An 18652-nucleotide genomic window follows, 5' to 3' on the forward strand; every position below is an offset into this window, starting at 1 on the left:
CTTCTGGCCACCCAGAGAACAAGTCTATCACTACTAGCACATATTGAAACCCTTGGCACATTGGCATCTGGATGTGGTCAATTTGAATCCGTTGGAACGGGTACTGGGCTTTGGGGAGACATTTGGTTGGTGTAGGCTCAGGTCTTCCCGGGTTGCACTGCGCACAGATGAGGCAAGACTGAGTATGCCTCACCAGGACAGGGGTTATACCTGGGGCCATTGTCTATTAGTTCTTTCATGATGGTCTTAGATTGATGGGTGGGCCCATGAGCTATTGAAGCTATCAGAGGATAGAGAGCTTTGGGCAGAGATGCTCTCCTTCCTTGGGTCCACAGTCCAGATTCTTTCTCTTCTTGGGCTGACTCTTTTAGCCAATCCAATTTTTCTTGTGGCGTGTACCTGTTTCTGTATTTGTTTCAGGAGGTCCCATGTGATTTCTTCTTGTCCCAGGTCTTCCTGTGTTATCATAATCTGGTCTGACTGGACTCTTTCCTCTTTCACTGCTGCTTCCTTCGCAGCTTGGTCAGCTAGGGCGTTTCCTCTGGCTTCAGAGGTGTCAGCTCGAGTGTGCCTGTAGATCAATAAAATCTTCAGAATCTCCATTATACTCCCCCCTTGGAAGAGGAAGGAGTGCAGCAGGATGGAGGATGTGGCACCTCTGAATCGTGACATTATCTGGCAGAAGCAAACTACACGGAAGCCGGAGGTGGCGCTGTGCAGTGAGGTGTTCAGGTTGAGTCTGCTGGAGGATGGCAGAAATGTCATGGGGAGCCAGAATAGTGAGGGGATGACCCAGCACAACGTCAGATGTGACGTTTAGAAGAGAGCTGGCAGCATGGATAGCTCTGACACAGGAAGGGGCTTCTCTGGCTACTGGGTCCAGTCTCTTTGTATGGTAGGACTTTGGGGTCCTACAGGGTCACAGTGACTGGTGGGACACTGAGGTATCCAATATCCTGGGGTCCTCTGGCCCAGAGAGTATTGGGGATGAGGTGCAAAATGGTTTGCAGCGAATCCCCTTGCTCATATAAAGCAGTGCAGAATTTTATTGTCAGACATCCGGCAGCCGTGGGTGTCACATAATTTGAGTGAAAACCACAAAGACCAAGAAGCGAGACAGTTTCTTATCAGAAAGAGGAGCTTAAACTAACACAGCAGAAACTAACATTTCTGTGAAAAGAAAAAAGGTGGGGGTCAACTGATCCCCCGCAGCTGTCCTGCAGTGTGATGAAATGATCTGCTATTTTAGCTTTTGTCCATTTCTGTAGTTGTTCTATAAAGAATTCTCCAGACTCATGATCCCGGGGGTCAAAATTAGCACCTTTAAGTTCAGGGATGTGGATTTGATCCATTATCAGTGAGGAGTATTCACCTGTCTTGTTTTCCACTATACTTTGCAGGTCCGACCATGTGCACCCATAGGTTTGATGCACTTGGGACAGTTTCCTGAAAAAGGGCATGGGATGGGTCTCAGGGTCAGGCAGTAAATTCACTATGGTGAATAACTGTTGTGGGGTGAAAGACACATATTTTGGTGGTCCCTGTGGCCGGTTAAGTGCTAGGGCTTCTTTCAGTGTCTCAAGGTTTCCCTGCTCAATTTTCTGTAAGTTCTTTTGTAACTCTGTAATCTGACCCTGCAGTATTTGATCTTGTGAACGTCGTGATGGGCGCACGGTCATGGGTACAGTCCACTGTGGTGCCAGGGGTAAAGTTGGCGGATCACCGTAGTCTGTCGGGGTACCCCGCGAAGGAGTTTGCATATTACCCGGTGCATTTTGTATGCCCATTGTGGATTCTGCAGCACCGTCTGCATCCCCCTGTTCTGCTTCATCAGGTTGCCCCCCTACCATTATAGGAGTAAGGGTGGCAGGTGAGTGGGGTAGCATGAATGTACCGTCCGGGTTTATCATCGGGTACAAGGTAGTAGGAAGGGGCAAGGGTGACATAGGAGTGACGGGGGGGTCCGGACCGAATGATATTAAAGGTCCGTTCATGGGCGTTGCCTGGGGACAAGATGGCGCTGTAGCTAACACGGGAAGTGATGGGACGTGCCGGGGAGTAGTTACCAAGGTGTGGTTTTGTGGGTGGGGAACCCCACAGGGAAGGCACGTATCACGGGAGGAGGGATTCTGTTGACCACATGTTTTGCAGGTCCACCCACCTGCTCTCTTCCCGGCGCCATTATAGGGTGGTGGCTAGTCATGTATCAATGCAACACCAGGCTTACAGAAATATCTCTGTCTTTTCTCATCAAAATTTAGTTCCCCCCGGTCTGTTCAAATTCTTTACTACAGTCCAACCACACACGGACCATGTCTGTCAATTTATCATCTTCTAACTTCCCTCTCTTCTCGTTTAACAACACTTGCCAGGTAGCACTACATAGGATGCCTCCTTTACAGACACCTTTAACTCTTCTCCAACTTACTTAATCCTTTTATGAGGATGCCTCCTTTACAGACACCTTTAACTCTTCTCCAACTTACTTAATCCTTTTATGAAACGTTTGCCTCTCCTGTCCGCCACGTACTGTTCAGGTGAACAGTAACCCTTCGGGACACTTTCCTCATTTCCCATTATCTCTCGTACCTACTGAAGCCGCCTAAAGACCTCTGCATAGAGTAATCACTGGACGTGAAGACCTTTGAGTTCCGGTCAGCACACTCTGGGCTACCGCGAACCGCTCTCCACCCATCTGTGATCGTCCCCTTTATGGAGATTTGAGTCAGACACCGGGCTGAACTCCGATACAGGAACACAGGAGAACTCCGTGTCTCAGTCAATGATACTTGTCAACAGGGTCTTCACAACTTATAGGCACAACACAGTACATCAAGACTTTAAGAAAACATATGGGGTTCTTACTTTCATGCCCTCGAGGACGTCCCAGACTGCTTCCGCACCCCTCCCTCAGACGAACACCAAGAGGCTACACCAGGGGACACTTTATAGGCAAGATGACTCAATTTTCCTACCTCATATCACGGGTTGCGATCCCGGTGTCCGTTAGTGCGCCTCTCCTCGTCTGGTCTCTGGGGGTACGGGAACAGAGGGTCCAATCCTCGAGCCCCACGTTGGGTGCCAAAATTGTTCTGGTTCTGACAAAGCTGCCAGTTTGATTTGATGTACTGCTCCAAATTAATTAATTAAGATACGTGCACGGAGAGATCAGACAGACAACTCACTACATGGAGTTAATCAGTATCTCTGGTTTATTTCTGAAAACAACATGGGTTTCATGAGAGGAGGGAGTGGGAGGGGGGTGAAAGATAAAGTATATATTTTCTATTGGCTATGAACTCTCTACTTTTCTGTAACCTTGACGGCCAGAGGAAATTCCTTCTCCCTCCCCCCCTTGTTCCTGGGTGAAACCGTTACTTCTTTCTTTGTAGCTGCTTGCTTGAGCTGAACGGAAACCACAAAGAAACACATGATAAAAACACAAAGTAAGATTCTAGTTTATAGGTGTTGGCTGAATGCCTGGCCACCATCTTAGCTCAACAAGCAAGTATCCATTTTGTATCAATAGTCCATAACAGAGTATATTGGGAAAGGCACCATTCACTGGTCTGAAGTACTGTAGAAATGCTACTGTTTCACTGAACCCTAAAGTGATGAAAAGTACTATTGTACTATAATAAGTTCCATGCACATTCTCAGTGGTAATAGAAATTAATGTAAGAATCTTTGACTGATGATTATTTTAGAAAATTCTTGAATGTAATACCTGCTTTCTTATACCAATATGATTTGGTTTATGTTATAATTTACTATTTTGAAAACTTTAATAAAACTAAAATTTACAAGAAATTAGAAGAACAATACTCATCTGATGTTAAGACTTCTAAAACAATCCAGGCATAGGTGTGATCACTGAATTGTACTGTTTATTTGCTTCCTTACATATTCATCTATAAAGTAGATAAAGCTTTGGTTGTCTGGTCTACTGGAATTCACTCTTCAGCATGGCTAGTCTGGTTCTGACTACTTGAGTTATGCTTCATTTGCTGAATTTCATTCAAAATAGCCTCAGAATTTCCCCTGAATGCTTAACTTCTGAGCCCTTTTCTCACTTTTCTTCCAGGCTTGGCAGTTTCTCTTCAGCTGCTTCATGGAGACATTGAACAAATTAGAAGAGATTACTCTTCAGTGTTTACCCGTGGGGTCTCTATAACAAGAAAGCTCGGCTTCTCCGATGTCATTATGCCTGGTAAGCTTGAGGAAAACAAAAAGTATATGTTGCAGTAGCTGCAGATATTTTAGTAATTGCTAACGTTCCCCAAACAGACTTTTTCAGCCATGATTATTGCATTACAAGATGTTTCCTTAGTTACATTAATACCATCCAGTTGTATACTCGGCTATTTCTCGTTCTTGCTTTTTATTGACTTTAAACTGACATCCCACTTTGAGAATTTTTACTAAAACACTTCATTTTCTATATCACATAACAGAATATATCAAATGGGCCAAAAATTGTGTGTAGCATCCCAACATCTTATAATGGCTGCTACTATCACTGACAACTGCAACATGACATTTTGAAGAAATGTGTCTGCATAGTTCTTGCCCTTGATTCTGTTCATCTGAAGTAAATAAAGCATATCATTTGATTATTACTTTCAATTTCCAAGATTTTGTAACCTTGTTTCCTTTTTGTTCTTTTTGCTTACTTTTTTTGCAGGTGAAATGAGGAACGATTTATACATCACTATAGAAAAAGGAGAATTTGAAAAAGGGGGAAAAAGTGTTGCAAGAAATGTTCAAGTTACCATGGTTATTGTGAACAATGAGGGACAGATTCTAAAGGTAAATTTGAAAGCATTTACATTTTTTGTGAAACAGGCTGTTCACACTAGTTTTGTGGCTTCTGTATATATTGAAGTTATGACTGCTATGGCAAACTATAACTTTAAAGGGGTTATGTCAAGTATTAAAGTTATCCCTATCCACAAAATAGGGGATAACTATCTGATCACTGGGGATCCAACTGCTGAGACCCCCAAAAATCCGGAGAGGGGGGGGGGGGGGTCCCATGACCCTTTCTCCTGAAGAAATGGAAGGCCAAGCATAGGACTGCCAGAAATTGCTGAGCATTGTACTGCTATCTCCAGCAGTCCCATAGAAAATGAATGGAGCGGGGGGGGGCACATGCTCAGACTTAATCAGGATGGGATCATGGGGCCCCCACTCTCGGGTTCACAGTTATTCGGCCTCCAGCAACCAGTTAGTTTTCCTGTATCCTGTGCAGGACTCCATGTTCTTCTTTATTCTGAATATAGTTTTTAATGGCATTGGCTGTATGTTTGTTGTCCTTGTTCTGCTGCGGAATAAGTTTGAAGCCAATCGGACATCTCCTTGATGTTATTGCATAATAGATAAGTATCTGCCTGTATTTTTCAGCACTGAGGACACCATTAATCCTGACCACACTGATGGCCATAGGTTAAGTGGCCGGCCAAGGAAATAGGAGAGACACATCATGCTTATTTGAGATTACAAGATGTCCAGCATTGCCATCAGCTCAGAAATGACAGAAACCAGTGGAATTTAGGTAACAGGGACATAGCTATAGGGGAAGCAGGAGAAGCTGCTGCTTTAGGCCCCCAACCTCAAAAGAGGACCATTCAGGAGTGATTTTAACTAGCCACTTCGAACTTCTGATTGGTTGGTTCATTTTGCGCTGAAGGATGGCGCTGCATCTATTTCTGCAAAAATAATTCTCTGTGAGGCTTCAGGCATACTCATCAAGGGGACCTACATCCGTGGCTGCACACCGACCTTTTCTGGGAATTGAAATTATTCCCATCACGTCTAAAATAGGGTTGTGCCTATCATTCGCACAACCCTCTAAGGTTAGCCTCCGCTTGGAGTATTCATTTTTTTTTTTTTTACCTTTGCATACGGTATTTACCCTATGGTGCGCCTTTCTTTGTTTATTTAACACACATGCAGGTGACAGTAAAGCATGGTGCAGGTTCCTTGCAAGTTTAGGGCTTCATTTCAGCAAATAGATTTGGTCAGGATTAATTGTGTCCTTTGTTGACAAGAACAGGCAGATACTTATCCATGTAGTCATAAGAGATTAGTCTGTCTCCAAATGTATTCTGAAGCAGAACAACAACCCCAAACATACCACCAAGTTCATTGAAAACTATCTTCATCATGAATAAGAACAAGGAGGCTTGGCAGTGATGACAGGACTTATCATAGGACACCTACGCCCTTTATATGGTTACTCCCTTGGAACTTAGAAAGTGAAAATCCCTCTTCATATATGTAAGCCCAAAACGTATGCGCCCCCCCCCCCCCCCCCATAAAATAAAACTATGCTTTCCTATACAGTGAAGAAGTCTTTCTTGCACATATCATGCTAAAAGAACAGTCTTATTTCCTTTGTGGTGTGCATGGGAGCTTACCTAATGCACACACTAAAATGTGCCAAAACTGAGATGTGAATACAGCAGAGATCAGCAACCTCCAGCTCTCCAGCTGTTCTGAAACTACAACTCCCAGAATCATCCTTTCACTTCTGTGGGAGTTACAATAACAGCCGAGTAAGTGTGCATGCTGGGAGTTGTAGTTTCACAGCAGCTGCAGTCCTGAAGCTTTTTGATCTCTGGAATAGAGCCTAATGTGTTCCCTGCAAAATGGCTGCTCATTCATATTCATCGGGGGTTCTGCCCACTTAGAATGCAAGATTCCGTAGCTGATTGGTGGATCATGTAATCTCACATACTGATTGGTCAGAGCCTCATTGACATGGATGAGTAAGCCTTGTTTTAATTGCATTTTTTTTTTGTGCTCTGAGAGTGTACATAAATAACTTTTTAATATATATAATATAAATATATATATATATACACACACACACACACACTTATTATTCACATAACCAAAATAACCTGTAAACAATAAAATAAAAAAAGAAAAGTCAAAAATCGCTTTTACTATATTTGCAAATAATATATATATTTTTTTATTTTTTTGCAAATATGCAATTTTTTACTTTTTTAAAAAAATTGTTTACAGGTTATTTTGGTTGTGTGAATAAGAAGTGTAATTTCTTATTTTTTTTGCTTTTATGAAAAGTATGCACAGTATGAAAAATAATCTTAGTTTGCAAGCATTTTTTTCATTACATTTTTATAATCCCATTAAGGAATTACTGTGTTATAAATGTATTTTATACTTCTAGTGTGTTAGCATACTCCTGTATGCTAACACACTATGCACTGTGTCACTATGGAACAGGATGTGGTTAGGGCAATACTAGTGTGCCCTAACTGCAGGATTACCGAATTTACCGTCCTGAGGTCCTTTGTAGGTCCCCAGTGCTGACTGCAGATCACTTACGAAGCTATTAGTTACAGTCCGTTTGTAGATCAGGAGTGTTCACAGAAGCTCTCAGCTCCCTCTAAAACAGTGGCGACAAAAGACAGTGGGTGGTCCGTAACGGGGTAGACACAAGGCATCCGTAGACTCATATACTTAAAAATTGAAGTTTGTGAAAATGAGACAAGCTTACGCTAACGCTATAAAAGATACTTAACGTGAACATATAATCTTCTACTGATTGCACACCAGTAATTTGTGATAAATACGCTTTAACTGAACGCACCAAACAGCAGATAATATTGGATGCTTAACTTCTGTTAACCTATTCCTGTATGTTGTAGGTATTCACTGTGATGTATAGATGTAGATTTTGGTAATCCGTGTTGTACCTTCAATAAAGGCAGACCACGACGTGCCTGCTACTGGGCCTGGGAGCAGGGGCGGAACTACCATAGAGGCAGACCATGCGACTGCTATGGGGCCCAGGGCAAGAGGGGGCCCAGTGTTAGTTGGGATTATCTCCTTCTACTGGAGGTGAAAACTTGGTCAGGACTCTACCCTCTAAAGGAACAACTTTTAGCAAATGAAGCAGTGGAAAAGGGTCTAGGCAGAGACCATTCTGTCCTGTGTGGGGGGCCTGGTTTGATCCTTGCTATGGGGCCCCTACTTCTCTATGTACGCCACTGCCTGGGAGGGAGAGGGGTCTGATGTTGATCTCTGCTTCTTACATTCTGAAGTGAATAACGGTATTTTCATATTTTCATGCAGCTGCTATTACTGGGGGATCTCAGTGCAAAGACACTGTAATAGATTCCATTGCACTGTATAAATTCCTGTGCGCAGAGCACCCTAGTGGTAGCTGCAGGCAGCCAGCTTTGTAATCTGTGACGTAAAGCTGTACTTGTGTCAGTTACATTGAGAAATCTGCTGCACAGGATGCGCACCATATTTTTGAAGCATCTGTTCCACTTTATCCACTTTGGATGAAGTGGGTGAAGCCGAGACCAACTTTTTTAAATTATATATATATTTTTTAATTAAAATTTCTTCTGCGTAATATAACATTATTTAAATTTGTTAGAAATCTGGGGCCCTGGGCTTTGCATTCTGCATTGCCTGGAAGTGATTGACAAGTGCACAATGGGATATTGGTGAGGCAGGGGGCCTATGCTGTTTTGCTAGCCCTGTGTTCACCCTGTTGGTAATGCTTTTCTTTAATGAATGTTACGGCTTTACAATCTAGATGGATGCAGTACTAGTGTCGTATCAATGTTCCAGATTTCACAAAGGAAATAACTACTATTTATAGGATTTGTAATCTTGGACATGATCACATTTTATCAGATTACACTTTCCCTCACTGTTTATATGTCTGATTTCACAGTTAGCTCGACCAGGCTTCCTTTTTCATCCCTTGTTAGAAGCATTTTATAAATGTGTTCCAGATATATTCACAGAAAAGCACTTTCTCTTTAAATTGTGGAAATGCTAATTCATTCCAGTAGGTCACCTGTCCAAACAATAATAATAAAATAAAAAATTTACCTGAATTATGACAACTAATTTAATAAACTTTAAAGGCTCAATCGAAGGCGTACCAGTTTGATACGTTGGTAGCTCCTATTTCTCCCTTGACACAATCTATGCAAGATGCATAAACCCATTAATTTCTATTTTCTAAAAAGGTTTATATAATTGCCCCGCTAATTAGACTAATTTACATAGTGAAGAGCTGACAAAATGTTTAAGTGTCCCTGTGCTTTAAAAAAATTTTTTTGATATGTCATAGCGACATCATATCAAAGGTTTTGATCCTAGTGCTCAGACCCCCAGTAATCACTAGAAAACTAGCTGCGTAAGACAGGCTCAATAGGAAATCTTTGAGCCCTTCTTGAGTCCATCTCCTACAATGATGAGAGAGCACTCTATGTGAGCACTTTCTCCTTATTTTTGTGATCGGGGAGGTCTCAGCACAGGGATCCCCTCTGATCAAAACCTTTAATATGTCACTATGACAATTACATTTTAATTTTTATATATATATAGTACAGGTACATTTTAAAGGCTATGTGCATCTTTGAGGGAAAGCTGTCAGAGGCATCGGGGAGGGTCGGGAGGAGGTCAGGGGGAGGTGGCAGTTGCTGAACAAGTCAGCACCGGTCACCTCCGAGGTGAGGCAGGGGAAACCAGTGTTTTGGGGTCCCCTGTCTGCGCTGCTATTGGCTGGAACAAGGCTCCAGCCAATGGCAGCGCTATAGCTGCACAGGAAGAGGCAGAACTTCCCTGCATACAGCCATTCTAGCTGGTGACTGCATGCAGAGAGGTTCTGTGCCTTTCTGTGCTGCTTGTGGCCTGCTGGGACTTGTGGTGCACCACCACAGCATTTTAACCCCTTTCCTGCTAGAAAGAAGAAAGAACAACAACATCTGGAATAGCTGCACTGATTATTATTATTGTTTTAATTTGCAGCTGTTCCATATCCCTAAACCACCCCCCTTCCCTGTCCCTTCCCGCCCCCCCCCCCCCCTGTCCTTTTTTTACGGACGCTATTTGGTCCGTGCACTTTTTTTGTTTCTTTATTTTATTTTTTACCATTTTCCAGTTCTCGACCACTTTTTCTGCGTGCGAGCTGTCACCGTCAAGTGCTGTTCAGTGCGTTCCTGCCTGATCAGCACCTGGGGATCATTATCTTTTGCCAATTTTTCATTTTTTTGGGTTAAAAAATAAGAACTGGTAGTTGGGGATTTATATAAATAAATATATATATATATATATATATATATATATATATATATATATATATATATATATATAGACATACACACACATATACAGTACAGACCAAAAGTTTGGACACACCTTCTCATTCAAAGAGTTTACTTTATTCTCATGACTATGAAAATTGTAGAATCACACTGAAGGCATCAAAACTATGAATTAACACATGTGGAATTATATACATAACAGAAAAGTGTGAAACAACTGAAAATATGTCATATTCTAGGTTCTTCAAAGTAGCCACCTTTTGCTTTGATTACTGCTTTGCACACTCTTGGCATTCTCTTGATGAGCTTCAAGAGGTAGTCACCTGAAATGGTCTTCCAACAGTCTTGAAGGAGTTCCCAGAGATGCTTAGCACTTGTTGGCCCTTTTGCCTTCACTCTGCGGTCCAGCTCACCCCAAACCATCTCGATTGGGTTCAGGTCCGGTGACTGTTGAGGCCAGGTCATCTGGCGCAGCACCCCATCACTCTCCTTCATGGTCAAATAGCCCTTACACAGCCTGGAGGTGTGTTTGGGGTCATTGTCGTGTTGAAAAATAAATGATGGTCCAACTAAACGCAAACCGGATGGAATAGCATGCCGCTGCAAGATGCTGTGGTAGCCATGCTGGTTCAGTATGCCTTAAATTTTGAATAAATCCCCAACAGTGTCACCAGCAAAGCACCCCCACACCATCACACCTCCTCCTCCATGCTTCACGGTGGGAACCAGGCATGTAGAGTCCATCCGTTCACCTTTTCTGCGTCACACAAAGACACGGTGGTTGGAACCAAAGATCTCAAATTTGGACTCATCAGACCAAAGCACAGATTTCCACTGGTCTCATGTCCATTCCTTGTGTTCTTTAGCCCAAACAAGTCTCTTCTGCTTGTTGCCTGTCCTTAGCAGTGGTTTCCTAGCAGATATTCTACCACGAAGGCCTGATTCACACAGTCTCCTCTTAACAGTTGTTCTAGAGATGTGTCTGCTGCTAGAACTCTGTGTGGCATTGACCTGGTCTCTAATCTGAGCTGCTGTTAACCTGCGATTTCTGAGGCTTGTGACTCGGATAAACTTATCCTCCGCAGCAGAGGTGACTCTTGCTCTTCCTTTTCTGGGGCGGTCCGCATGTGAGCCAGTTTCTTTGTAGCGCTTGATGGTTTTTGTGACTGCACTTGGGGACACTTTCAAAGTTTTCCCAATTTTTCGGACTGACTGACCTTCATTTCTTAAAGTAATGATGGCCACTCGTTTTTTTTTACTTAGCTGTTTTTTTCTTGCCATAATACAAATTCTAACAGTCTATTCAGTAGGACTATCAGCTGTGTGTCCACCTGACTTCTCCACAACGCAACTGATGGTCCCAACCCCATTTATAAGGCAAGAAATCCCACTTGTTAAACCTGACAGGGCACACCTGTGAAGTGAAAACCGAGTCACCAGCCTCAGAAATCGCAGGTTAACAGCAGCTCAGATTAGAGACCAGGTCAATGCCACACAGAGTTCTAGCAGCAGACACATCTCTAGAACAACTGTTAAGAGGAGACTGTGTGAATCAGGCCTTCAAGGTAGACTATCTGCTAGGAAACCACTGCTAAGGACAGGCAACAAGCAGAAGAGACTTGTTTGGGCTAAAGAACACAAGGAATGGACATTAGACCAGTGGAAATCTGTACTTTGGTCTGATGAGTCCAAATTTGAGATCTTTGGTTCCAACCACTGTCTCTTTGTGCGACGCAGAAAAGGTGAACGGATGGACTCTACATGCCTGGTTCCCACCGTGAAGCATGGAGGAGGAGGTGTGATGGTGTGGGGGTGCTTTGCTGTTGACACTGTTGGGGATTTATTCAAAATTGAAGGCATACTGAACCAGCATGGCTACCACAGCATCTTCAGCGGCATGCTATTCCATCCGGTTTGCGTTCAGTTGGACCATCATTTATTTTTCAACAGGACAATGACCCCAAACACACCTCCAGGCTGTGTAAGGGCTATTTGACCATGAAGGAGAGTGATGGGGTGCTGCGCCAGATGACCTGGCCTCCACAGTCACCGGACCTGAACCCACTCGAGATGGTTTGGGGTGAGCTGGACCGCAGAGTGAAGGCAAAAGGGCCAACAAGTGCTAAGCATCTCTGGGAACTCCTTCAAGACTGTTGGAAGACCATTTCAGGTGACTACTAGAGTTGAGCGAACACCTGGATGTTCGGGTTCGAGAAGTTCGGCCGAACATCCCGGAAATGTTCGGGTTCGGGATCCGAACCCGATCCGAACTTCGTCCCGAACCCGAACCCCATTGAAGTCAATGGGGACCCGAACTTTTCGGCACTAAAACGGCTGTAAAACAGCCCAGGAAAGGGCTAGAGGGCTGCAAAAGGCAGCAACATGTAGGTAAATCCCCTGCAAACAAATGTGGATAGGGAAATGAATTAAAATAAAAATTAAATAAATAAAAATTAACCAAAATCAATTGGAGAGAGGTTCCATAGCAGAGAATCTGGCTTCCCGTCACCCACCACTGGAACAGTCCATTCTCAGATATTTAGGCCCCGGCACCCAGGCAGAGGAGAGAGGTCCCGTAACAGAGAATCTGTCTTCATGTCAGCAGAGAATTAGTCTGCATGTCATAGCAGAGAATGAGGCTTCACGTCAGCCACCACTGCAACAGTCCATTGGCATATATTTAGGCCTAGCACACAGGCAGAGGAGAGAGGTCCCGTAACAGAGAATCTGGCTTCATGTCAGCAGAGAATCAGTCTGCATGTCATAGCAGAGAATGAGGCTTCACGTCAGCCACCACTGCAACAGTCCATTGGCATATATTTAGGCCCAGCACACACACAGGCAGAGGAGAGAGGTCCCGTAACAGAGAATCTGGCTTCATGTCAGCAGAGAATCAGTCTGCATGTCATAGCAGAGAATGAGGCTTCACGTCAGCCACCACTGCAACAGTCCATTGGCATATATTTAGGCCCAGCACCACAGGCAGAGGAGAGAGGTCCCGTAACAGAGAATCTGTCTTCATGTCAGCAGAGAATCAGTCTGCATGTCATAGCAGAGAATGAGGCTTCACGTCAGCCACCACTGCAACAGTCCATTGGCATATATTTAGGCCCAGCACACACACAGGCAGAGGAGAGAGGTCCCGTAACAGAGAATCTGGCTTCATGTCAGCAGAGAATCAGTCTGCATGTCATAGCAGAGAATGAGGCTTCACGTCAGCCACCACTGCAACAGTCCATTGGCATATATTTAGGCCCAGCACACACACAGGCAGAGGAGAGAGGTCCCGTAACAGAGAATCTGGCTTCATGTCAGCAGAGAATCAGTCTGCATGTCATAGCAGAGAATGAGGCTTCACGTCAGCCACCACTGCAACAGTCCATTGGCATATATTTAGGCCCAGCACACACACAGGCAGAGGAGAGAGGTCCCGTAACAGAGAATCTGTCTTCATGTCAGCAGAGAATTAGTCTGCATGTCATAGCAGAGAATGAGGCTTCACGTCACCCACCACTGCAACAGTCCATTGGCATATATTTAGGCCTAGCACACAGGCAGAGCAGAGAGGTCCCGTAACAGACAATCTGGCTTCATGTCAGCAGAGAATCAGTCTGCATGTCATAGCAGAGAATGAGGCTTCACGTCACCCACCACTGCAACAGTCCATTGGCATATATTTAGGCCTAGCACACAGGCAGAGCAGAGAGGTCCCGTAACAGACAATCTGGCTTCATGTCAGCAGAGAATCAGTCTGCATGTCATAGCAGAGAATGAGGCTTCACGTCACCCACCACTGCAACAGTCCATTGGCATATATTTAGGCCTAGCACACAGGCAGAGCAGAGAGGTCCCGTAACAGACAATCTGGCTTCATGACAGCAGAGAATCAGTCTGCATGTCATAGCAGAGAATGAGGCTTCACGTCACCCACCACTGCAACAGTCCATTGGCATATATTTAGGCCTAGCACACAGGCAGAGCAGAGAGGTCCCGTAACAGACAATCTGGCTTCATGTCAGCAGAGAATCAGTCTGCATGTCATAGCAGAGAATGAGGCTTCACGTCACCCACCACTGCAACAGTCCATTGGCATATATTTAGGCCTAGCACACAGGCAGAGCAGAGAGGTCCCGTAACAGACGATCTGGCTTCATGTCAGCAGAGAATCAGTCTGCATGTCATAGCAGAGAATCAGGCTTCACGTCAGCCACCACTGCAACAGTCCATTGTCATAAATTTAGGCCCAGCACCCAGGCAGAGGAGAGAGGTCCCGTAACAGACAATCTGGCTTCATGTCAGCAGAGAATTAGTCTGCATGTCATAGCAGAGAATCAGGCTTCATGTCAGCCACCACTGCAACAGTCCATTGGCATATATTTAGGCCTAGCACACAGGCAGAGGAGAGGTTCATTCAACTTTGGGTAGCATCGCAATATAATGGTAAAATGAAAATAAAAATAGGATTGAATGAGGAAGTGCCCTGGAGTCCAATAATATATGGTTATGGGGAGGTAGTTAATGTCTAATCTGGACAAGGGACGGACAGGTCCTGTGGGATCCATGCCTGGTTCATTTTTATGAACGTCAGCTTGTCCACATTGGCTGTAGACAGGCGGCTGCGTTTGTCTGTAATGACGCCCCCTGCCGTGCTGAATACACGTTCAGACAAAACGCTGGCTGCCGGGCAGGCCAGCACCTCCAAGGCATAAAAGGCTAGCTCTGGCCACGTGGACAATTTAGAGACCCAGAAGTTGAATGGGGCCGAACCATCAGTCAGTACGTGGAGGGGTGTGCACACGTACTGTTCCACCATGTTAGTGAAATGTTGCCTCCTGCTAACACGTTGCGTATCAGGTGGTGGTGCAGTTAGCTGTGGCGTGTTGACAAAAGTTTTCCACATCTCTGCCATGCTAACCCTGCCCTCAGAGGAGCTGGCCGTGACACAGCTGCCTTGGCGACCTCTTGCTCCTCCTCTGCCTTGGCCTTGGGCTTCCACTTGTTCCCCTGTGACATTTGGGAATGCTCTCAGTAGCGCGTCTACCAACGTGCGCTTGTACTCGCGCATCTTCCTATCACGCTCCAGTGCAGGAAGTAAGGTGGGCACATTGTCTTTGTAGCGTGGATCCAGCAGGGTGGCAACCCAGTAGTCCGCACAGGTTAAAATGTGGGCAACTCTGCTGTCGTTGCGCAGGCACTGCAGCATGTAGTCGCTCATGTGTGCCAGGCTGCCCAGGGGTAAGGACAAGCTGTCCTCTGTGGGAGGCGTATCGTCATCGTCCTGCCTTTCCCCCCAGCCACGCACCAGTGATGGACCCGAGCTGCGTTGGGTGCCACCCCGCTGTGACCATGCTTCATCCTCATCCTCCTCCACCTCCTCCTCATCCTCGTCCTCCTCGTCCTCCAGTAGTGGGCCCTGGCTGGCCACATTTGTACCTGGCCTCTGCTGTTGCCAAAAACCTCCCTCTGAGTCACTTCGAAGAGACTGGCCTGAAAGTGCTAAAAATGACCCCTCTTCCTCATCCTCCTCCTCCTCCTCCTGGGCCACCTCCTCTTCCATCATCGCCCTAAGTGTTTTCTCAAGGAGACATAGAAGTGGTATTGTAACGCTGATAACGGTGTCATCGCCACTGGCCATGTTGGTGGAGTACTCGAAACAGCGCAACAGGGCACACAGGTCTCGCATGGAGGCCCAGTCATTGGTGGTGAAGTGGTGCTGTTCTGTAGTGCGACTGACCCGTGCGTGCTGCAGCTGAAACTCCACTATGGCCTGCTGCTGCTCGCACAGTCTGTCCAGCATGTGCAAGGTGGAGTTCCACCTGGTGGGCACGTCGCATATGAGGCGGTGAGCGGGAAGGCCGAAGTTACGCTGTAGCGCAGACAGGCGAGCAGCGGCAGGATGTGAACGCCGGAAGCGCGAACAGACGGCCCGCACTTTATGCAGCAGCTCTGACATGTCGGGGTAGTTGTGAATGAACTTCTGCACCACCAAATTCAGCACATGCGCCAAGCAAGGGATGTGCGTCAAATTGGCTAGTCCCAGAGCTGCAACGAGATTTCGCCCATTATCACACACCACCAGGCCGGGCTTGAGGCTCACCGGCAGCAACCACTCGTCGGTCTGTTGTTCAATACCCCGCCACAACTCCTGTGCGGTGTGGGGCCTGTCCCCCAAACATATGAGTTTCAGAATGGCCTGCTGACGTTTACCCCGGGCTGTGCTGAAGTTGGTGGTGAAGGTGTGTGGCTGACTGGATGAGCAGGTGGAAGAAGAGGAGGAGGAAGCCGAGAAGGAGGAGGTGGCAACAGGAGGCAAAGAATGTTGCCCTGCGATCCTTGGCGGCGGCAGGACGTGCGCCAAACAGCTCTCCGCCTGGGGCCCAGCTGCCACTACATTTACCCAGTGTGCAGTTAGGGAGATATAGCGTCCCTGGCCGTGCTTACTGGTCCACGTATCTGTGGTTAGGTGGACCTTGCTACAGATGGCGTTGCGCAGTGCACACTTGATTTTATCGGATACTTGGTTGTGCAGGGAAGGCACGGCTCTCTTGGAGAAGTAGTGCCGGCTGGGAACAACATACTGTGGGACAGCAAGCGACATGAGCTGTTTGAAGCTGTCTGTGTCCACCAGCCTAAATGACAGCATTTCATAGGCCAGTAGTTTAGAAATGCTGGCATTCAGGGCCAGGGATCGAGGGTGGCTAGGTGGGAATTTACGCTTTCTATCAAATGTTTGTGAGATGGAGAGCTGAACGCTGGCGTGTGACATGGTTGAGACGCTTGGTGACGGAGGTGGTGGTGGTGGTGTTGGTGGTACATCCCCTGTTTGCTGGGCGGCAGGTGCCAACGTTCCTCCAGAGGCGGAGGAAGAGGCCGAGGCGGCAGCAGCAGAATAGGCCGAGGCGGCAGCAGCAGAAGAGGTAGCAGGGGGAGCCTGAGTGACTTCCTTGGTTTTAAGGTGTTTACTCCACTGCAGTTCATGCTTTGCATGCAGGTGCCTGGTCATGCAGGTTGTGCTCAGGTTCAGAACGTTAATGCCTCGCTTCAGGCTCTGATGGCACAGCGTGCAAACCACTCGGGTCTTGTCGTCAGCACATTGTTTGAAGAAGTGCCATGCCAGGGAACTCCTTGAAGCTGCCTTTGGGGTGCTCGGTCCCAGATGGCGGCGGTCAGTAGCAGGCGGAGTCTCTTGGCGGCGGGTGTTCTGCTTTTGCCCACTGCTCCCTCTTTTGCTACGCTGTTGGCTCGGTCTCACCACTGCCTCTTCCTCCGAACTGTGAAAGTCAGTGGCACGACCTTCATTCCATGTGGGGTCTAGGACCTCATCGTCCCCTGCATCGTCTTCCACCCAGTCTTGATCCCTGACCTCCTGTTCAGTCTGCACACTGCAGAAAGACGCAGCAGTTGGCACCTGTGTTTCGTCATCATCAGAGACATGCTGAGGTGGTATTCCCATGTCCTCATCATCAGGAAACATAAGTGGTTGTGCGTCAGTGCATTCTATGTCTTTCACCGCTGGGGAAGGGCTAGGTGGATGCCCTTGGGAAACCCTGCCAGCGGAGTCTTCAAACAGCATAAGAGACTGCTGCATAACTTGAGGCTGAGACAGTTTCCCTGGTATGCATGGGGGTGATGTGACAGACTGATGGGGTTGGTTTTCAGGCGCCATCTGTGCGCTTTCTGCAGAAGACTGGGTGGGAGATAATGTGAACGTGCTGGATCCACTGTCGGCCACCCAATTGACTAATGCCTGTACCTGCTCAGGCCTTACCATCCTTAGAACGGCATTGGGCCCCACCATATATCGCTGTAAATTCTGGCGGCTACTGGGACCTGAGGTAGTTGGTACACTAGGACGTGTGGATGTGGCAGAACGGCCACGTCCTCTCCCAGCACCAGAGGGTCCACTAACACCACCACGACCATGTCCACGTCCGCGTCCCTTACTAGATGTTTTTCTCATTGTTATGGTTCACCACAACAACAAATATATTATTTGGCCCAATGTATTGTATTCAAATTCAGCGGGATATAAATTTGAGGCCTAGTATTTAGGCGCTGGGTGACCGGTATGGATTTAGTGACAGAATTAGACTTGGAAATGCACAGAAGCGTGTGTGTGAAGTTATTCTGAATGACCCAATGTGCACCTTGAATATTATATACCCTTTTAGGGATAGATTTCAAATAGCTCTGATATAGCAGGAAACCACTAAATTATGAAATTGCTAAATTGGGAATTGTACTTCAACCCAGAACAAAAAATGTGCTTTGACGGACACTAAATAACTTTCCCAGCACAACAGTACAGCGGTAACGAGAGATTTAGAGGGATTTAAATTTGAGGCCTAGTATTTAGGCGCTGGGTGACCGGTATGGATTTAGTGACAGAATTAGACTTGGAAATGCACAGTAGCGGGTGTGTGTGAAGTTATTCTGAATGACCCTATGTGCACCTTCAATATTATATACCCTTTTAGGGATAGATTTCAAATAGCTCTGATATAGCAGAAACCACTAAATTATGAAATTGCTAAATTGGGAATTGTACT

General features: G+C 46.1%; 1 protein-coding gene across 2 annotated transcripts in view; it reads left to right on the forward strand.

Annotated features, from left to right (window-relative positions):
• DOCK4 (dedicator of cytokinesis 4) overlaps positions 1 to 18652 on the forward strand; it is a 346430-nt gene that overhangs the window by 173597 nt on the left and 154181 nt on the right. For both annotated transcript variants that reach the window (XM_044280322.1, XM_044280323.1), the window contains exons 13-14: positions 4085 to 4210; positions 4685 to 4809. In XM_044280322.1, the coding sequence (XP_044136257.1) occupies positions 4085 to 4210; positions 4685 to 4809 (251 nt within the window). The remainder of the gene's footprint in view (positions 1 to 4084; positions 4211 to 4684; positions 4810 to 18652) is intronic.

The sequence above is a fragment of the Bufo gargarizans genome, chromosome 2 (genome assembly GCF_014858855.1).
Source record: "Bufo gargarizans isolate SCDJY-AF-19 chromosome 2, ASM1485885v1, whole genome shotgun sequence".
Classification (NCBI taxonomy): Eukaryota; Metazoa; Chordata; class Amphibia; order Anura; family Bufonidae; genus Bufo; species Bufo gargarizans.